This window comes from Ostrea edulis, chromosome 3, assembly GCF_947568905.1.
Source record: "Ostrea edulis chromosome 3, xbOstEdul1.1, whole genome shotgun sequence".
Taxonomy (NCBI): domain Eukaryota; kingdom Metazoa; phylum Mollusca; class Bivalvia; order Ostreida; family Ostreidae; genus Ostrea; species Ostrea edulis.
The window spans coordinates 93,942,656-93,963,913 of NC_079166.1; the positions used below are offsets into that span (position 1 = coordinate 93,942,656).

The 21,258-nt window shown below is 35.9% G+C and overlaps 1 protein-coding gene and 2 long non-coding RNA genes across 3 annotated transcripts; 2 read left to right on the plus strand and 1 right to left on the minus strand.

Moving 5' to 3' along the window:
• Window positions 1-765: 765 nt before the first annotated feature.
• LOC125677113 (organic cation transporter protein-like) lies at window positions 766-13,350 on the plus strand. Its single transcript, XM_048915088.2, has 10 exons — window positions 766-957; window positions 2,533-2,773; window positions 4,422-4,525; window positions 5,980-6,134; window positions 6,238-6,406; window positions 7,518-7,730; window positions 8,288-8,514; window positions 10,767-10,948; window positions 11,975-12,126; window positions 12,557-13,350. The coding sequence occupies exons 1-10, from the start codon at window positions 815-817 to the stop codon at window positions 12,627-12,629; spliced, it is 1,659 nt and encodes a 552-aa protein (XP_048771045.2). The 5' UTR covers window positions 766-814; the 3' UTR covers window positions 12,630-13,350.
• A 238-nt stretch (window positions 13,351-13,588) lies between these two features.
• On the minus strand, window positions 13,589-14,609 carry LOC125677120 (uncharacterized). The gene is made up of 2 exons (XR_007370949.2): window positions 14,005-14,609; window positions 13,589-13,915 (listed from the first exon to the last, which is right to left on the minus strand). It is a non-coding gene; the product is annotated as an uncharacterized LOC125677120 (long non-coding RNA).
• A 2,161-nt stretch (window positions 14,610-16,770) lies between these two features.
• On the plus strand, window positions 16,771-19,251 carry LOC130053031 (uncharacterized). Its single transcript, XR_008801472.1, has 3 exons — window positions 16,771-16,934; window positions 18,188-18,356; window positions 18,643-19,251. It is a non-coding gene; the product is annotated as an uncharacterized LOC130053031 (long non-coding RNA).
• The last annotated feature ends 2,007 nt before the right edge of the window (window positions 19,252-21,258 follow it).

Genomic DNA, 21,258 nt, shown 5'->3' on the forward strand with positions numbered 1-21,258 from the left:
ATGTGACCAGTCAGCACGAGATTCTTGCTCTTTAACGCAAGATCCCAATCTATTGATAAATAAATTGTTATATACATGTATAAGTTTTACATTATGACCCCTGGGTCGAGGCCTCTGCTGGTGGACTGTTAGTCCCCGAGGGTCTCTACAGCCCAGTAGCTAGGTACTTCGTTACTAGCTTGAAAATACGGATGTATATTTAATTGCTGTTATAAAATTTAGAAATTCATTTAAAATTAAGGATTATCTCCCTCATGCATAGCTCTTATCCTTGGACGAATTTGGCTCCACTTGTTTGGCACGCTGTTTTGGCTATATTTAGATCTAAAACTTTATTGTTATTTCGGATTTCAAACATTTCGGTTGAGCATCATTGAAGAGACATTATTTGTCGAAATGCTCATCTGGTGCATCAAAATTGGTACTGTATAAGTTTTACATATATTCATTTAGTATGTATTTTACATGAGGGATAAAGATTACTTGCAATGTAACTTCATGAAATTATTCAAAATGTTCATAATTGCAATTTATGTTAAATCACTTAATTGTCAGAATACCTTGTGTCGGACGTGTGCAACAAATGAGTGATGCAACCTTGCTGCAAACTGTTCGCTAAATTTGTGTAGCAAGTATGTGCAGCGAGACTTATATTTTGATAAAAGATCACATCGTATCAGTTAAGATCACCGTGTTGAATAAACAATCTCACCAAATATCTTTTTTACCAAGCTGTTTTGTGAATTGCTTTACTCTTGTCTGTAGGGTGACAATAATTAAGTCAATCAGCTCCAGAAAATTCCATATAGAAACGATGAAGTTCGATGATATCTTCAAAGAGATAGGCGAATTTGGTCCATACCAAAGACGAAATTACGGTCTACTAATTGTAGGATGGATGCTAACGGGACCCACTATGGTGTTGTCTGTCTTTGTGTTAGGTTTGCCGAATCACAGGTTTGATTTCTAAATAACATATGTTTGGTTTTTAAATTTTCATTCAAGAGTTGTCCTAATTGAAGGGTTTTACTGTAACATGCATATTTAAATAAATATCTATTACGTATTCATTAATACAACTATTGTAGTTAAGTAAATTTTATAATGGTAATTTATTACATACCAAGTTTTATTACATGATATCATAATGTCATTGTTCATATTATCAAAGTATTTTCCATAATAATTTATTTATTACTCCGTTTACCTGATCAGAATATAGGGCTCACGTCGGGTGTGACAGGTTGACAGGGGATGCGTACTCCTAGGCATCTGATCCCACCCCTGGTGTGTCTAGGGGTCCGTGTTTGTCTGATCCCACCCCTGGTGTGTCCAGGGGTCCGTGTTTGTCTGATCCCACCCCTGGTGTGTCCAGGGGTCCGTGTTTGTCTAATCCCACCTCTGGTGTGTCCAGGGGTCCGTGTTTGTCTGATCCAACCCCTGATGTGTCTAGGGGTCCGTGATTGTCTGATCCCATCCCTGGTGTGTCCAGGGGTCCGTGTTTGTCTGATCCCACCCCTGGTGTGTCCAGGGGTCCGTGTTTGTCTGATCCCACCCCTGGTGTGTCCAGGGGTCCATGTTTGCCCACCTACATGTATCTATCTTGTATTGCTCATAGGAGTTATGAGATTGATCACTGTTCGTTATCTTCACCTTTATAGGAGTTATGAGATTGACCACTGTTTGTTATCTTCACCTTTATAGGAGTTATAAGATCTTCATCTTTATAGGAGTTATGAGATCGATCACTGTTCGTTATCTTCACCTCTCATTAGACTTTTTTCTGCATGACTATAATATTAAAATTCCTACAATAGCGAATAAAATAATCAAAATGCTTTGTATAGTAAATTTTATGAAAATTTATACCATAATTAACTATAAACTACACTGTTTAAAGGCTAAATAAAGTTGAACTTTTGGACATCAGAGATGAAAATGGAAAAATAAAACATTCATATCTATTGATCATTCATTCACAAAATTACTTTATCAAATAATATTCTGATTCTAGGCTCAAGTACTCGGAAGTTCATATAAAAAAGGTTCTGGAGTTACTCATTTACAATATCGTCACAGTCTTTGGTAATTCGGTATTCTGCCTGTCTGATGTATTTCCATGGACACAAATTGTGTTCCTTTATTAGCTGACCTGGTTGCATCTTATTACAAGGCAGAATTGATTCAGAGGTTTCTACATGAGAAAAATATCTAGCTATGGCCGTCAATTCAACATTTAGATATATCGACGAAGGTATATCTATTAGCAATCATTGTTTTCACATGTCTATTCAACACAATCCTAACGAAGACGAAAACAAATATGCAACAGTCTTACAAAAGTGATTCGTAAGTATGTTATTGAACATCTCCAACTTCCCATATTTGTGTACCAATATTCCATTATGAACAGGATATAATGTTTATGTCCCCTACCCGATTCGAACTTGGGACTCCCGGTTTCCATACACGAGTGCCATAACCACTACACTACGGATGTCAGTGCATCTGATAATTAATTAATCGTTTCAGATGCCAGATTCCCGGTCTTACTAACGATACTTATGCAATTCAAGGACCACAACATGCGGATCTAATTAACAAGTACATCCCCTTAGATAAGGACGGCGAGTATGATCAGTGTAGTATTTACGAAATCAACCAATCACCGATGGAATTTGACAACAGTAGTCAACCAATCAACGCATCTACGATAAAGTGCTCATCTTGGGTCTACAGCAAGGATATTTTCCACGATACATTTGTTACGAAGGTAACTGTCTGACGAGGAATGTCAATAAATAAATTTTGTTGACCATTGTGAAGAAAGCTTACTACATTGTACGTATAAGTGGCATTTTTAACGAAACACAAATTTAGATGATGGGTACATATATATAACGAGAGCTAATCTTAGCGACTTCATGATTTCCAAGGAAGATATTTATTACCTCCAATATGAAATAAATTGTCAGATATTCAAATCTAGCGATCTCATCACTCTCGCTAGTAATGTTCAAATCAAATCCTCGCTAAAATTCATTTTATACCGTATTTGAATTTGAAAATAATACTGAAATAGAATATGTCTCGAATACACCCTCATAAAACGGCACATTTCAACGTTTTTATAAAACCTCGAACGCCATGTGTCCCAAAATCTAACTTTAAAACACATCGTTTGATAATGAACATAATGCTCATTTTCAGTACAGTTAGATCCGTGTTTGCCCAAATCTCAAGTTTGTATTCCTTATAGGAGTTATGCAATTGATCGCTGTTCGTTATCTCCGTCTCATCTGTTTATCAAACATCGCTAGAAAGGATAAACAATCGATAAAGAAATGCGTTTTACTCCTTCTGCTTATCTTTTCATCTTTTTCAAATCCAATATATACCATTGCATAAAAATCAGATTTCACATTTGCTAAATGTCCATAAAATATTTATAACTCGTCAAAAGAAATGAAAGGAAAAAGTTATACTGTTACTTGTTTTAGCAACAACTTTCACAGACTGCAAATTATTACAGATAGGTTATATTCTCTGTGTGTGTAGCGGGAAGTATCTTAGAAAATTTATAGATCAGATTTAACTGTCACCTTTTCATTGAAGTGATACTAACTACCCATATGTTATGATATAATATGCATATTTTATCACTTCATTCCAATTGCACGACAGACCTAACTCGTTGCAACAGGTAGTTACAGTTTCATCGCCAAACGCTCGGTATCAGGTGTGATTGTCATGGGTTCTCGGAGATGACTTTAAAAACGGATGTCCCGTGTCACCGTAGGTGTGACATGCTAATGAATTTTCACTGCTCAATGGCCGTAAGCGCCGATCATACGCCTACATTTGAAGCCCTTCACCGGAATTGGTAACGTCTCCATATGAGTGTAACATTCTCGAGAAACGTTAAACAAGATGCAATCAATCAAAAATACCTATTGTTAGGTCGTTCTTGGCACGTTGATTTCGACTACGGATTACTCCCCGTACCTGATCAAGATATAGGAATCATGGTGGGTGTGAACGGTCGACAGAGGATGCTTACTTCTCCTAGTCACCTGATCCCACCTCTGGTATATCCAGGTGTCCGTCTTTTCCCAACTTTCTATTTTGTATTGCTTAAAGTAGTTTTGAGACTGATCGCTGTTCGTTATCTTTAACTTTCATTATTCAATTTAGTGTAATATTGTTTATGGTTTGTGGCAGTTCTTACGTTAAAATGTAGTACATGTTTTCTTACTATGAAACACGAAAATGCCCGCCCCAGTAATACCTGTTGATGTCATAAGTATTTCGTATTTCTGCTGATGACGGGTGATCTATCTTTTTAATGCATCAGCTGTTTTAAGAAGTGGGGTGAATTTGAAGGTAGATTAAAATGTTATGAAATTATTTTCTGCTTTCAGGAAAATTTGGTGTGTGATGACAAATATAAAATTTCGCTAGCTAAAACGATTTTCTTCGCCGGAGTTTTGACGGGTTCCTTCATGTTTGGTATGATATCGGACGTGTAAGTAGATAATGATTGTTAGGGCATAGACAACATATCTTGCGCATTTACTTTTTGGCTGGATATTTTCAATATCAAGCTTTTGAATTATATTTTGACTGAATATGTTGCTGGATGTTATTAGTATTAGAATATTACATCATATCTTGAAAGCTCAAGTTCGTTTCTAATGTTTTGTGAGAGAAATTGAATGAAAGAATGAATAACGAACCTGATCTTCACCTTCCATTTATGATTTCCGATGAAAAATCATGGCAATTTTAAGAATGCAAAGTTTCAAGTTATCCTTTCATAATCAGAGATCAATGCTGTATGTACGCTTTTCAGGTAACTAAAAGATCGTATAAACCTCAATAATATGATGTACGGTGTGACCGTTGAGACGAATGAAACACATTAACATCTTGCAACACGACTTATAGACATTTTACCCGCCTCATCATTTAACGCGAGAAATATAACGCGGTGGATGTAAACAGGTACATTGTGACGTCATATTAGCTGCAATATTTTTTCTTCTTCTCTCAAACCAAGTAAAAGCAAAAGGTTTGAAGCTATGAGAAAGCTTATCTGGAATTTAAAAACATTGATGGTACTTTCTAAACAATCTAATTATATTAATTACGGGATTGTCAATGAAGTATACCGCAGTGACGGCGACATTTTTCCAGAAGCATTATGGGTAATACTCATCTTTTATCAGCTGATGAAGAGCAAATCACGTGATTCATATGTGTAATCATTGGCGCGACCTCGTTATGTCACTTCGCGACGCGAGCTTCGCTGGCTAATAGTATACTATTTTCAGGTTTTCGTGTTGTTGACAGAAGTTGTGTTTTGCAATATGAATGTGGGATCCATTTATGAAAAGTGAAAATAACGATGGGTGATCAATCTCCATAAGTCTTATAAGGGATAAAGAATGGGGCAAACACGGACCTTGGATATTCCTGCCAATACAACATATCATTGTGTCTGTTGTGTTTCATACCGACTGTTGGGCCGTTCTATGCACAATGATTTTGACAACGGATCACTCCGTTTACCTGATTTGGACATGGGACTCACAGTGGGTATGGCAGTTCGACAGGGGCTGCTTACTCCTCTTATGTACCTGATCTTACCTCTTAAGTTTTACCCATTCTACCTATACGACTTCGCATCGAGTCAAATGCTGTCTGACATGTTTCATATCAATTGTTCAGCCGTTCGATATACATTGCTTTTAACTACAGGTTACTCCGCTTGTATGTCCTAGATATAGGGTTCACGGTGGGTGTGACCGGTAGACAGAAAACATTTACTCCTCTTATGCACCTGATCCCATTTTTGGTATTTCCAGAGGTCCTTGCATCCGCTATTTTTATTTTTGCTTAAAAAAAACATTAATGAGATGGATCTCTCTTCGCTATCTACACCTTTTCATCAATTTATGACACCTCTATACTTTTCAGTTTTGGCCGTCGGAAGACGCTTTTGATTGGAATCCTGGCAGAGCTTGTGACATCTCTTGCATTGGCTTTCTCCTATAATTTCGTTATGTTTGTACTGATCCGCTTTTGTACTGGAGCAGCGTGCGTCGGGTTGTTTATGACGACCTATGTTTTAGGTTTGTAGAATAGTGAGCGTTACAGATTCTATTACTTACTGTGTAGGATATTAGTTTTATTCTATTATTTCAAAGTACATTGTGGTTTTACATTTATTTCTAGGAATGGAATGGGTCGGCCCTTCCGCGAGGAAATACGCATCCTTGATCTTTGGTTTCTTTGGACCACTCGGAGGGCTATACTTTATCTGTGTCTCTTATGTTGTCAGGGATTGGTTTTGGATCATCATTGCTATGGCTCTCCCGTTTGCAATCAACATTATCCTGTGGTGGTATGTTGTTTGAAAAGGTGAAAATAACGAACAATGATTAAGCTGAAAGTCCCATGATTATTACAAAGTTAAGAGTTGGGTGACGATCTGATCGATTGATTTATTGTATCTCGCTTAACGTCTCTCTCGCAAATTTTTCACTCATATAGAGACGTCACCAGTGAAGGGTTTCAAATTTAGGCCTTTTCTCGGCGCTTACGGCCACTGAGGTTTCTTTAGCGTGCTATACCTACTGTGACAGGGACATCCGTTTTTAAGGTTATCTCGGAGGACCCGTGATATTCACACCAGATGCCGAGCGTTTGGCGATGGAACTGTCACTAACTCGTTTTACAACTTAGCTTTGTTGCAACCGGGATTCGAACCCCGGTCTTCCGCATACGGGGCAAACGCTCGAACCTCTAGACCACTGTGGAGGTTGCAAACATCTGAAGTGTACAACAAAAGCAAAGGATTGATTAGCTTTAATGAAACTGAAAACAGTTCTAGAAATATTGCTATTGATTTTACAGAGTACATAGAAATGAAGTCAGAGTCGTCTATCAACAACTTACATTTGTGTCCTCGTATTTTACACGCAAAAGTCATCTATTTAGAGTCATTACTTTTTATTTTAACTTGAGCCAGAATCACAAAGCTGAGTGAGAGGCGATACCTATCAGTGGATACAAGCCCAAATGAAAAAAAATTATACTTCGCACTAAAATGACTACATCTTAAATTTTTGGCTTGCCAATCAATGCTTTATATGGAAAAATATAGGACATGCTTCCAATGGGTAATCCACAAACGATTATGGATCTCATAATGGATGCTCACTCCTCCTAGGCACTTGATCCCACCTCTGGTGTGTTGAGAGATCCATGTTTAGTATTGCCTATAGGAGTTATGAGAATGATCACTGTTCGTTATCTTCACCGTTCATACAAAATTAGGAGCACTGAGCAGCTTTAGTAAAGTTGACCAAGTTCTAAGGGAACATATATTACTGTTGAATTTATGGAATACGTACATCGAATCGTCTATCAACACCTGACAATTACTATCTGGTATTTGCCATCTATATGGAGTGATTACTTTCATTTTAATATTCTGCAATTTATTTCCATAGCTTCATTCCTGAATCGCCACGCTGGTTATTTAGTACCGGAAGAACAAAGGAGGCCGTTCGTTTGATTGAAAAAGCTGCCAAATACAATAAAAGAGAAATCTCTTCAAAGATATTGGAGGAGGTGACCATTGAGAAGAAAGAAACTGGCAAGATATGGTTGCTATTCTCCCACCGTCGTCTTGGAATAAGAACCATCATCATATTTTATAATTGGTAATATCTATACTAGTAATGTTTGATAAAATTTAAAGCCCGATCGATTTTCAAATCCGACATGTAGGGAAATGATTTTGCATAAAATCAGATTGGTGTTTAACAAAGTAATTTCTGAAGGATCGATAACGCGATACGAATGTTTTTCTCACCAGATTTATTGATGATGAAATTTTCTATGATGTCAAAACGTCTATTCATCAATTTATCGTGAGGAATGGTCGAGCAAAGTGTTGATGTGGGAAAGGTTTTGCCATTGATGTTCTCCTTTCATTTACAAAAGTTCACTTGGACCTTTCATTTACATCACTTCTGGCATACGTTGTAGATCAATACTTTTGAAGTTTCTCCCTCACAGCAGTTAATGTTTTCTTGAGGAGCAAAGATTGAGGCTAGGGAAATTATTTTGAAAAATATCACTTTTTTCAAAAGATGCATATATTCAAAGAAACTAGTGTACGTCTCCATATGAGTGAAATATTCTCAAGAGGGACGTAAAACAATAATCAATCAATCAATCAGAGATGGATTTTGATACATAATCTTGATTTTCTCAGGATGGTGGCGAGCATGGTTGTCTATGGACTTTCCCTGAACACTGGGATCCTGTATGGAGATTATTACATTAACTTCCTCCTGGTTGTGCTGGTAGAGTTTCCTGGAAACGTTCTACCCCTATTGTCAGTTGATAGAATTGGCAGAAAAAAGAGCCATTTTATATATATGGCTGCAGGTGGTACAGCTTGCCTGAGCACTATTTTCACGGTCAATTTTGGAGGAAAAGGTTTGTACGGGGATATCATTAATTCAAGTATAATAAATTCAAATTAACAATTTAATTTGACTCGTTTCATACCTATTGAAGCCGTTCTTTGCATACAGATATTGACTACGGTTTACTTCGTTAACGCGATCGAGACAGAGTACTCATGGCTGGGGTGATCCTAGTGGGGGAAAAGTGGTAGGAACCGGCCCTTTACCCCCTCATTAACTTCTGGGTACCTATTTTATTTTGTTCTTATTTCTTTTTATGTCGCATTGTTTTGGAATTCATAAAACCTTGATAATTTAGGCTGTTGTTAGATAGAGCGCCAATACTCTCGATGTCCTTTGGGGTTTACATATCCTTTCAGAACTCGAGATTAATTTGGATATCCCTTATTCCGTTTCAAGTTTTGTACTGTTTACGCACTTCCGAGATTAGAGATTTGAATGAGATGCCTCTGGACAGAAAAAAAATTATAAAAAATATACAACGGATAGACAGCTGTTATTAGAGGATTTTAATTATCAAAGAAGAATTACTGGGAGTGAATGGGGCCCAGAAACTGACTGGTAAGCAGTGTAAATAACTTTTAATCGACAAATATCTGTCATGGGGTACAAAAAGGGGTAGATTGAGTTGCAAGCCTTCTTATATATTATGAATCAGTGGGACAAGACACTTTTTAAAACGTGGATAAATTAGTGTTTTGTGATAATGACACGTGTATTTAAGCTTCCTGGAACATGACAAAATACATAAAGAGGCACCTTAGATCAGAGAGAAATATTTATGCGTGGTTCGAATTTCCTCCATTGTTTACATATAGGTTATAGTGCAATATCCTTGTCCCAGGCGCCTATGTGTTACATGCGTATACGTACATGTTCCAGCATTGATGTAAATGAAAGGGATCGCCGACTTACTGTTATGGAAAATTATGTTCCTAGTTTAGTAGGCGCTACTAAACTAGGAACATCATTTTCCACATAATTTCCCTCACCGGGATATAAAAGAAGCGATATAGAAAACTTCCGGTAATATACATTTGTACATCGATTGTTGAAGTGTCGATGTAATAAACTTTCAAAACCAATTAACTATGGCAATTATACCATTTTTAATGAATTAAGGAATTACCAGTCTGAAGAAAGTACCAATGATCGAAAGTTCATGGATTGAATTATGTGGTTGATATATTTTGTATACGACACCACAGGAACCTCAATTTTGTTTGTAATAATAATATTAGGGAACCATACCATACAACCCTCTAATAAAACCCCTTGTATTTTTCATTAGGAATAGGTATGGTATGGACCCCTTCTATTATTGTTATGAACAAAATATTACCTGTTCGTGTGATGACACATGAAGCCTAAACTATACCATGCATGCAGGAATACCTATTATTGAGTACTATAGATAGTTAAAACTGTAATGTACGTTAAATATTTTGAATATAATGAATGTATGAATTTTTAAATCATGTTGGAAACTTGGAATCTATGAATAACTAGATAGTCCGGGGTCCGTGTTTGCCCAACTCTCTAGTTTGTATTGCTTATGCTTTATATGCATCCCGGTGACAGTACTGAAATTGCAGGAAGATAATTGCATTTTTTGATAGAAATCTAAGGTCGGCGTCAAAAGTCAGCGGTCTCATTTACGTCTGATTTCAGTTGAGAGTGTTTCTTGTGGAAATTTGATATGACAGGACGCGCTAAATAAACGGTGTACAGTTATATGATAAACTGACTTTCGGCTAAGCTAGCGTATAATTTGAAACTTTAAAGTATTTAAGGATAAGAAACAGTAAGGAACAATTGATGTAACCGTTGATGTAGTTTTTATTCATAATAACATTACTCTGCTAGGCAATATTTGTAAATATTATGATAGCAAAATACGTAATATGCAATCAATTACACCTAGGGTTATATTGTATGTTAATTACATTCCTACATAATAGTGCCTATACATATCTTATATTCATAGAGCAATACATGCTAGGACTTACTAATTAGATTGACGCTAAAGTGAAAGTGACAATAAATATCCATTTTTCGATGGCTTGGTATAAGACAATCATATTATATATTTTTTTCAGAAAGATAAACTTTTCCTAAATCACAAACCCAAGGTAACATTTATCATCAAACTTTTATTTTCAAACCTGAGACATATCTTGTGGTTTGGTGGTCGAATCCTTTGATGATATTATAAATAGATGTGCCTAAACTGATAAGATACATATACCCTTTGTTCTTCAGATCTGCAGCCACTCACGACAGCTTTAGCGATGGTTGGGAAAATGTTCGCTACAGCAGCATTCGCTACAATCTACATCCTGTCCGCCGAACTTTTCCCCACATCCATAAGGAACGCTGGTATGGGATCCAGTTCGTGCTGGGCCCGTGTGGGCGGAATGATTTCACCGTTTATTGCAGACACGGTAAAACATTTCTGTATCTCCTGTACTAAGGTTATACATGTAACGATCAGGTATATATATATATATATATATATATATATATATATATATATATATATCAGAAAAATGAGTACTGGTGAATTCAAATGTACGTGATTTGTATTATATAGTGTACATTTAAACTGAATTAGTTTGTTGAGGCCCGGGCTCTCAACGTTTAAATAATATATACTAAAAATGTTCCCTGTAAACAAACTATTCATAAAGCATATCATGCCTACATTTAGGTTTTCGATTTTACTTTCTGCATCACACGCAATTTTCGGTAAAAAGTTAATATGACAATTAGACGCAAACTGTTTAGAAAAAATCTGCCAAGGTTTTATCTCCGCCACGGTGAACTGGAAACAAAGGCCATTTATCGGCTATAACCAACCGTCAAATATCGTCGAATGCTTCTGAAATGCTAAAAACCACGTGACACCTAATCACGTGATCAGTTTGATTATAGAATGTAATCGTATTGAATAGGTATTTTTAGTCCATCATATATTGATCCAATATAAGTAAAGTTCTAAAATGTTCCACTCGTCCTGAAAACTGTTTTTCAATTGCATATTATCGGCAAAATTACTATTACCTTAACCGTACTGCGTAATATGTATTGCTTATAGGAGTCATGAGATTGATCACTATTCGTAATATTCGCCTTTCATGAAGTTTCTAATTGTTGTTAAACATTTTACTTGATATACAGACTGATTTAGTTGATATACAGGCTGATTTAGTTGATATACAGGCTGATTTACTTGATATACAGGCTGATTTAGTTGATATACATGTACAGGCTGATTTACTTGATATACAGACTGATTTAGTTGATATACATGTACAGGCTGATTTACTTGATATACAGGCTGATTTAGTTGATATACAGGCTGATGTAGTTGATATACAGGCTGATTTAGTTGATATACAGGCTGATTTACTTGATATACAGGCTGATTTAGTTGACTTGATATAGAGGCTGATTTACTTGATATACAGGCTGATTTAGTTGGTAAAACCTCCGGAACTGCTATACCGCTGGTGATATTCGGAGGGGCGTGTCTCATTGCTGCGGGCCTCACTTTGATTCTACCGGAAACTCTACATAAAATGCTGCCCGAAACCATTGAAGACGGCAAAAACTACACAACGTAGGAACATGTCAATTTTGGATATGTTTGAATTAACAACCATCATACATAATGACATTGTAGAGTTACAGTGAACTTGTATACATAATGAATATCTTGAGTTATAAGGGCGGACCCAGAACATTTCCATGGGAGGGGGTACAACCCAAGTTTGTACCTTTTCATCGTTAAAGGGGGTTCAAGGTCTCGATATTACAAAAAATGACATTTTTATTAAATATGTTGAACTAAAAGAGTGGAGGTTGCTACCCCATAACCCCCTTTAAATCTGCTACTGTCTAGGATTCGAATAATTTCTTCTTTGTAAATAATTGCCCATTAGAGTTACTGTCAACTTGTGTAAAGAATAGATAGATTGAATCATAGTCCATGATTTGAATTATTTCTTATATCATATCATCCATTAATGATCATGGTTTGGTGTTTTCAGGAAAGAATACGAAGAAAGATCGAAGCAATGCATGAGTGGATTTGAGCAGGAGACAGAATCGACGCAGTTTTAGAAATCAGTGTAGGGGCCTGTCTAAACTTTTGTGGAATTAATTTCACTATATATCGATGATAGAGATAAAAGAGACCGATGTGATGGCTTGAAAGTATAAAACTAGGACACTTGTATATCAAAAACTTTTATTATGATAGGGTTACACCAATAATCATTGCTTCCGCTGTATATCGTAGGTGGAATATAATAAATCATAACGTTAAATGTTGAACTCTTGAATAAACAAAACTAAAAGTGAAGAAATATTATCCATTGCAATCTGTGCTTTATATAAGATATTTCAAATGCAGTGTATATCTTGTATGACCCTCCTAGATTTATATGAAATGGTCACACGTTATCCTAACGAAAAGTGAAGATAACGAATCAGTCTTATAAGGAATACAAAAAGAAAAGCTGTTTATTTGAGGATACAAACTTGCATTCCATTATAAAACTGTTTTATTTGCTTGTTAATACATAGGTCAGATATAAAAAAAATTTAAAAAATTAAATAAAAAATCAGTTTTTTTTAAAATTCCCGTAATACTTCATAACGTAATATTATGACGTCACAATGATCTTTGTTAAACGTACATAGAATTTGGCGCTTTTGACGCCATAATTAAATTCTTGATAACATGTGTAGCTAAGCAATATTGCCATATCCGTTGAAGATTGAAAATAAAACCGGTTGAGTTATTTTCGGTGTCCTGATTTTTCTTTATTATACTATTGCTTGTGTGGATATTTACTTATATTTACATTTGCAACTGTTTTCTCCTACATAACACTATTACGAGCAATACGTATTTATTTCTGGATAAATCTACTACGGGGTCAACAGAGGTCACGGCTGTGCGTATGAACATTTGTTAAAAGTAGGTAACAGGTACTACTTTTACTAAGGCAATACACATCTAGCAATCGCTCTCACTTACTACAGAAATCTTTCAATAGATGAAATCAACACCACAAAATGTATTTACGGTTTTATTTGTATTCCAAGCAGTGGACTTTCATCAATAATTGATAAAAGCATAACTGTAAACAATGTCTTTAGTTACTAGCCTACTAGGCCTAATGTATGTCTAAAATTTCGTCTGCTACAACTTCACCCTGGTCATCGGTGATGCGGAATTGTACCTACTGCTAGACGATGACATTAGGCTTTAGCAAAAAGGTCATTCACAGGATGTATGGCCGATAAGTCGTCAAAGTGCATTAAGACCTACACACCACACTGCTTCCGTGCCACAGCAGCAAGTTTATGTCGGGACATCGAAGCGAGGCGTCGTTAAAAACCTATTACAAAAAATTATCGAGTCAAAAGAAGCGTTCAGTGAGCTCATGTTTATCAACAATTACATATTCAAATCCAAACCGTCCCTTACCTTCGTGCAGTTCCACATTCTCTGCGATGTTCAGTTCTTTCCGGAGATTCATCTGAGCTGCGTCCTCGGTCCTGTCTATAAATAATTTGCCTACACCTGACGACTGCCGCCCTGTTCTTCATGTTCCTCCATCTCAGTCTTCTGTTAACTCCGTAACATCCACAGAATATCTTTCAAAGTCGGTCTTCAACGTCTTCACTTTTCAAAAGTCAAAACGCATCACAACTCTAAGTGTAACACTGCGCATCCCCGTTTAAATCATAATTCCCCCACCCCCTAAAATTAGACATATGGAAGAGTTTTCCATTATATACTCCCGAGTTAATGTATAAGTATATGTTGATATACTTGCTTTCTAGCGTCTTAATAATTAAAACAGTTCTTCATTTTATAGAACTTTGTTTTGTGTTGTCGTCATTTTGAACATCTGTGACGCTTCGTTGTGGACGTCAACAATTTGAAATGTATGGAAACGTGTTGTTAACACAATTCAGCAATGTTACCGACCAAAAATGTAAATATAAGTAATAAGGTATCATTTTAAAATATTTATCGGGATATAAATACGGGTTGGTACATGATCAAATTTTCCATAAAGCCCTTCGGGCTTTATGGAATTTGATCACGTGACCAACCCGTATTTATATCCCGATAAATATTTTTAAATGATACCTTATTTCTTAAATATTTTGGATTATAGATAAATGTAATCTATACTTTATTATCTAAAAATTGCTTTACATAATTGAAAAATAAAATATAGACGAGGAATATTAGAATTGTTGTGATAAAAAATTAAACAAACCCTCCTATTCATTTAGATTACTATTCAACTTTTCCGGCAATGATGTACATATATCCAAAGATTGATGTCTGATTATGATATCATATGTATGCAAGCGGAGCAGTTTACGTGGGTTTATAAAAAACGAGAGTAATCACGGTCAATAGTGACTGATAATGCCCTCGGCTGCCCCGAAAAGGTGACAAAGTAGACTGACAAGGGCTGATAAAGTAGACTGATGGAAATAATTCAATAACAGACAAAACATCTCACGACCATAACCGAATGTTGTGAAAAAAGTGACGTAGTGGCATGCAATATATAATTGGTATTAAACAGACTTTGTATCCCCCCCCCCCCCCCCCACTATCTGTTTTCTAAAAATCATCAAAAAATAGAAGTATTCTAATACGTTAAACGGAGAAAAAAATAGACTCTGTTGGTGTCGTTTTGTGTACACTGCATCCGAAAAAGAGACACAAAACAAGGTCTACTATAGGCTAATCATTAATTGATTGTTGTTCCATTATGATTAGCATCAGAAAACTGCCAGTCCTCGTTTGAAATATACGATTAATGACTGATTAAATTGTCAAGAACAAATAAAGCATGGTTTGAATGACTGAACACCTCAAGTCTATTGTAAAGAAATGCACTCTTGACATAACCACGTTGTATTTGTGAAAATGACGGGAAATGTTGAAGGTCATCCCAGAACTATGGCCATTGAGATAACACTTGACTTGCTCCGAGTGTCTCGATATTTACACTACATATCTAGGGTGCAGATCAAAATAAAACAACTACAGATATAAGTGGCCACGATGTGCATTCAAGTATGTTGTACACACAGCAGATTGTCCTGTGAATATTAACGCAGGTCTAACCATTCCTCCTACAACCGAAGTGTACACAGTTCGTTCATATATCATGTTAGAAAATGATTTTAACCCCTTCTCTACCGTACCGGTCAATTTGACCGGTGGCGCGTAAAAACAGGGCAACGCAAAAGGAGTGCCTCTAAATCTTTGAAACTACGGTCATAAGATATATGATCTATATATCATATTTTTGGAAATTTCCTCTATTTTTTGACTATGTAAAAATCAATAAAGTAAGTAAAGCCATTAAATTAAAAAAATCATTTAAAGTGAAGGATGGCTTCGTCTAAATATGACGCAACGCTTTTTCGCAAGGTCATTTTCCCCCTCGATATGATTTTTTTTATTTTCCTTATGAATTCAATATTTTTTTATATTTTTGAAAAGCATATATTCCCTGCTTTCAGAAGATATAAAAATTATTTTTAATGCCTGGCAAAGTTATAAGAAAATAGCAATTTTTTGCACATGTACGTTTTCTTACGATTTTATTTCTCAATGTTTAAACATATGGGCGTTTTACCTATATTTATATATGGAAATAGGGAAAAGTAAATACAGCCTGTAAAAGTAGAAGACATTTCCATTTTGATGGGCCCTTATTCGTGTTATAATTCTCGGTAGTTTTTATATTACGATAAAATGAAATTGGGACATGCTGCGCGGTTTTCTTTAAAATTAGCGACAAAACGTCGTCGCTAAAATCGATCGACGCGCGTCGCACAATAAAGTGGTGAAAACTATTGTCATCTTTTAGTAAATTCAGTACCTTTTGATACACTAAAGCAATATACACATATGTATGAAATAATCAGCCAGGTATTTTCTGCTTTTTTTCAAAAGCATAAAACGAATATTGGTATATAACAGTTACATAATTCATAAAACACCTATTGACAATGTTACATCGGCAGAGTAAATTTAAAATACTTCAATTTCAGATATAAACGTTATATTTGTTCGGAGTAGTAATAATTTCCCCCCTGCCAAACAAATAAAACTAAAAAGAAGTTCGCATATAGCCTATAGGCCTATAGTTATTATTTTTCCGTGATCGGGATCGCAGGTCCCGCGGGGTTTTCTGAAAAGTGTGCACGGGCAACACACGTGTTTCCGTTTCAACGAAAACAACAACATAGTTTCACTGTCACAGCGAAGGCTTGTATTTTACATCTTTAAAACGACCTGATGTCAGAAGAAGATGCCCTGGAATTCCTGTTGCAGGATGACCCAAACGATCATGCATTCAGTATAAACATGTACATGTAAGTTGATGTAGCCACATAGGCCGACTAGAAAAAAAATTGCAGATTTGTTATGAAAAATTCACGATTAATCAACGCAATTTGATGCCATAATTTGTCGTTTCATGAAAGAAAATATTTATGTTTTATGATATCTAAACCAAGTGAATAACACCCAATTGTTTAATAAGAGCTGACATCATTTAATCTGTCCTGGTCCGGCATCAATCCGTCTGATTAACACCCCCCCCCCTTTTTCCAGAATTCTCTCCTTACCAGACGCGCGAGTGTAAGAAGTGGGTGGATTTAGTGTACAATGAGAAGGGGGATGGTGTGGTTTTAATTAGACTGGGCATGTACAATGAGAAGGGGGATGGTGTGGTTTTAATTAGACTGGACATTCATGGCCGCTGGTTAGAGGGCTATTTTCCAGGATTTTTCCATGTTTGTTAAAAATTATCTTTCTATGAAAAGAAAACACAATCTGTTAGGAAAACACATATTATGTCATTGTAATGATAGAATTTATTATCATAATTTGAATTATTTTCTTCATATTGTAACAGAAATATAAACGAAATGTGTGTTTGGGCCGAAATGGGGGAGGGGGGGGGGGGGGGTACGTAACATCAAAGTCTGATTATGACAGGCTAATGAAAAATCATATAGCTTTCTCTTTTATCCAAATGCATGTATTTTATATACACTGAGTAGCTTATGACCATAAATTACATGTGCTCCATACATGCTGGTACTGGTATGCTATGAGTTATGATCTTGCCTAGATTTTCTCTAATTTCGACTAAATCCACACGCCATCAGAGTACCATGCAAGGGGATTTAGACACTGTGTACCGTGAAGAACCAGTTCAATTCTACTTTTATATCTGGGGTCACATACTTTCCCTCAGAGTTGCAGTATTTTCGCTGGATCCTGTAGGTTTTAACCTGAATTTCTTCAGTATCCCCCCCCCCCCCCCCCCCCCAATGTATATGCTAGGCATAATGCTGACACCTACATCATGCATATCTTTTTTTTCATTACGCACTCTGCTACACTTGCAATGTATAATAAATTATTCCATTAATTTCTAACACATGTATGTACGCAATCCCCTACCAAATGTCACTTCAAATACAGGACATCTCTATCTTTAAATAAATTTGAGCTGTACTTAAGTGCGAAACTGTCCTTTGCTACCATGGAACTTATATTTTGCTTTAAAACATAAACCAACAATTCTTAATTGTAATTTCTTTTCATCTTTAAAAAGGGTATTGCCATCCCAATATTTAGTTGGAAGTTCCCAGGTATAGTCCGCTAGTGACAGTCTGCTGGCAAATCCAGGCATGCGATGGAAGGATGCTAATGTGAAGGACACAGGGACACCCGATCCAAGAACTGTGGCATTTCATTCAGAGTGACAACCTGACATTCAGTTGGTATGACTCTTTGAGGTTGAATACTGGGTTAAATCTGTATACATTTGGTTAACAATAAATAATAATAAATAAATCCAGATAATACATTCACAAATGGAATCACGGCATCATGGTACACTGAAATGCGCGTTTTACTGGGTTTTTTTTTTTTACTGCATTACTAGGTATCACATACATATAAAAAGAGACAAAAAATAGAAAATTATTATTCTCTTTCTAATTATAAGGTATGACAAGTTTTCTAAATGCTGACAAAATACTCATTTTATTTGCAATTTCCTTTCAGATATTGGACCCGATTATTCAGAAAACTGCAGATTTTAGGAAGCTGTTTTTGACAGAAGATTTGGTTTTTTCCATCTGTATTGCCACCAACCATTATGCTGAAATGGTCATATCTAGGGGGAAAGATTGTCATTATACTTCCCAAGGAAGTTCGCATCCTCTCACTGAAGAGGAATTGTACAGGTATTACTAGTTTTAAAGTACCGATATTGTGACGGTGATTTTCAGTTTCAAACGAATAATAAAATGCATAATAAAAAGATTATCTTTACCAAAATTAATCTTGCTGTGCGTCTAACACATTTATTAGATGTGTACTACAATTACCTCTGATAAAATTCCATAAGTAATTAATGCATACTAGTGATTTTCAGAGGGCCTTGGCATTCTCTACCCAGAGATCCGTGCTCTCCTCGCACTATACCTCTGTCAACGGCTTTTTACAGAAATCGTGTTAAAGTTTCTTTGATCCAATATTTATATTTTGGACTAAATATTTAGTCATATTATGATATGTTTTTGGTGCAATCAAATTGATGCTTACTGTAAATTGTTTAAAATCGCCGTTTTCTGATCATAAATTTGGAACTACTTCATAATATGCGTATGAATGTAGGATATACACGTGGTGGAGATTTAAATGTAAACATGGGATCAAAAGTAAGAAAGGCTGTAAAAATACGATAAAACTTGTGAAATAAAAGACAAACAGCTAAATGGTAAATATGCACTTATTAAAGTGTTAGTTGGCTATGAAAAAAGCCTGATGTATCACCTGTTGCCTGAACTTTTAAAGGGAAAGGAAACCGAAAATAATTGTTTATATCATGTGATTATATTGTCACGTGATTCCAAGCGTTTGTCAATAAAATTGATTAATTTGATTGTGATGCGTTTGTAGTATTTTCAAAGGCACATCAGCCCATACATTTAGAATTTCCTATTTTTGACTTTAATCTAGTGAGAGGGGTCGTAATATATATATTTCAGACCAAAAAAATTGCAAAAATGTGCACATATATGACCTTTGACCCCGTAGATCTCTTTGAGGTCATGGGATACCTTGACAAACTTTATAAGAAATTATTCCCTGTCCAATTCCTAACAAAATTATATGTCATATCCCTATCCCAAATCGTGATATATGCAGATTTTATTCGATGTAAAAATATTGTCATTTAGTCTTTAAAAACCTCTAAAATGTGCCGGTAGAGAAAGGGTTAAAAGAAATGGAATAACAGATGCCTACATTACAAGGAAATATCCGTCTCATTGTTCGTCTTCAAAATGCATCTGGTATAAGATAAAAGGCGAACGGGGATTCTTACTACTCCTAGGCACACGATCCCATCTCTGGTGTGTCCAGGGGTCCGTGTTTGCCCTACTCTTATTATCTATTTTGTATAGGAATCATGAGATTAATTACTGTTTGTTATCTTAATTTTTCATCCATATTGCTTCGGGATAGCTAATTCAATACTGATATTAGTGCATGTGAACATACATCAAAATAACATTTATACACAGGAGGAAAAGTTACATTGGTGTAAACATGTACACCTAGTAAATTTCCGCATGCACACGGAAACTGCAAGAACTTGGTCCAAAAAAAAAAAAAAAGAATTATGAAAGTCTCCAGATTGCTTACCTGATTGTTTCGTAATCCATACAGCTGGTTACGTTGAGTTTGGATTTGAATGAAAAGGTTATCAATTAAGATAGCTAACAGTGATCAATCTCATAACTCTTATGGAAAAATATACAATTAATAGTAGGATCCCTGGTCATACTAGAGGCGGCATCAGGTGCGGTAGATGAGTAATAGTAAGCTTTTATCGGATAGAACCTTAATTCTTAATTAGATCACTCTGACCGTCATGCTTTAGAAGACATTAGTGGCACTTCACTTAGAGCTGGTAAATTCTTAATTAGATCACTCTGACCGTCATGCTTTAGAAGACATTAGTGGCACTTCACTTAGAGCTGGTAAATTCTTAATTAGATCACTCTGACCGTCATGCTTTAGAAGACATTAGTGGCACTTCACTTAGAGCTGGTAAATTCTTAATTAGATCACTCTGACCGTCATGCTTTAGAAGACATTAGTGGCACTTCACTTAGAGCTGGTAAATTCTTAATTAGATCACTCTGACCGTCATGCTTTAGAAGACATTAGTGGCACTTCACTTAGAGCTGGTAAATTCTTAATTAGATCACTCTGACCGTCATGCTTTAGAAGACATTAGAGGCACTTCACTTAGAGCTGGTAAATTCTTAATTAGATCACTCTGACCGTCATGCTTTAGAAGACATTAGTGGCACTTCACTTAGAGCTGGTAAATTCTTAATTAGATCACTCTGACCGTCATGCTTTAGAAGACATTAGTGGCACTTCACTTAGAGCTGGTAAATTCTTAATTAGATCACTCTGACCGTCATGCTTTAGAAGACATTAGTGGCACTTCACTTAGAGCTGGTGAAGTCTGTATATCAGTGGAAACTTGTTGAACAACAGCTGAACACAGTATAATCGCATCACTCGTCTCAGTGAGTTACAACAGCTGAACACAGTATAATCGCATCACTCGGCTCAGTGAGTTACAACAGCTGAACACAG

Excerpts from the sequence above, each read along its gene's own strand:
- LOC125677113 (XM_048915088.2), top strand. The coding sequence starts at position 815 with ATGAAGTTCGATGATATCTTCAAAGAGATAGGCGAATTTGGTCCATAC. Across the intron at positions 6,407-7,517 it reads ATCAACATTATCCTGTGGTG|CTTCATTCCTGAATCGCCAC; the intron begins GTATGTTGTTTG and ends TTATTTCCATAG. Across the intron at positions 8,515-10,766 it reads GGTCAATTTTGGAGGAAAAG|ATCTGCAGCCACTCACGACA; the intron begins GTTTGTACGGGG and ends TTTGTTCTTCAG.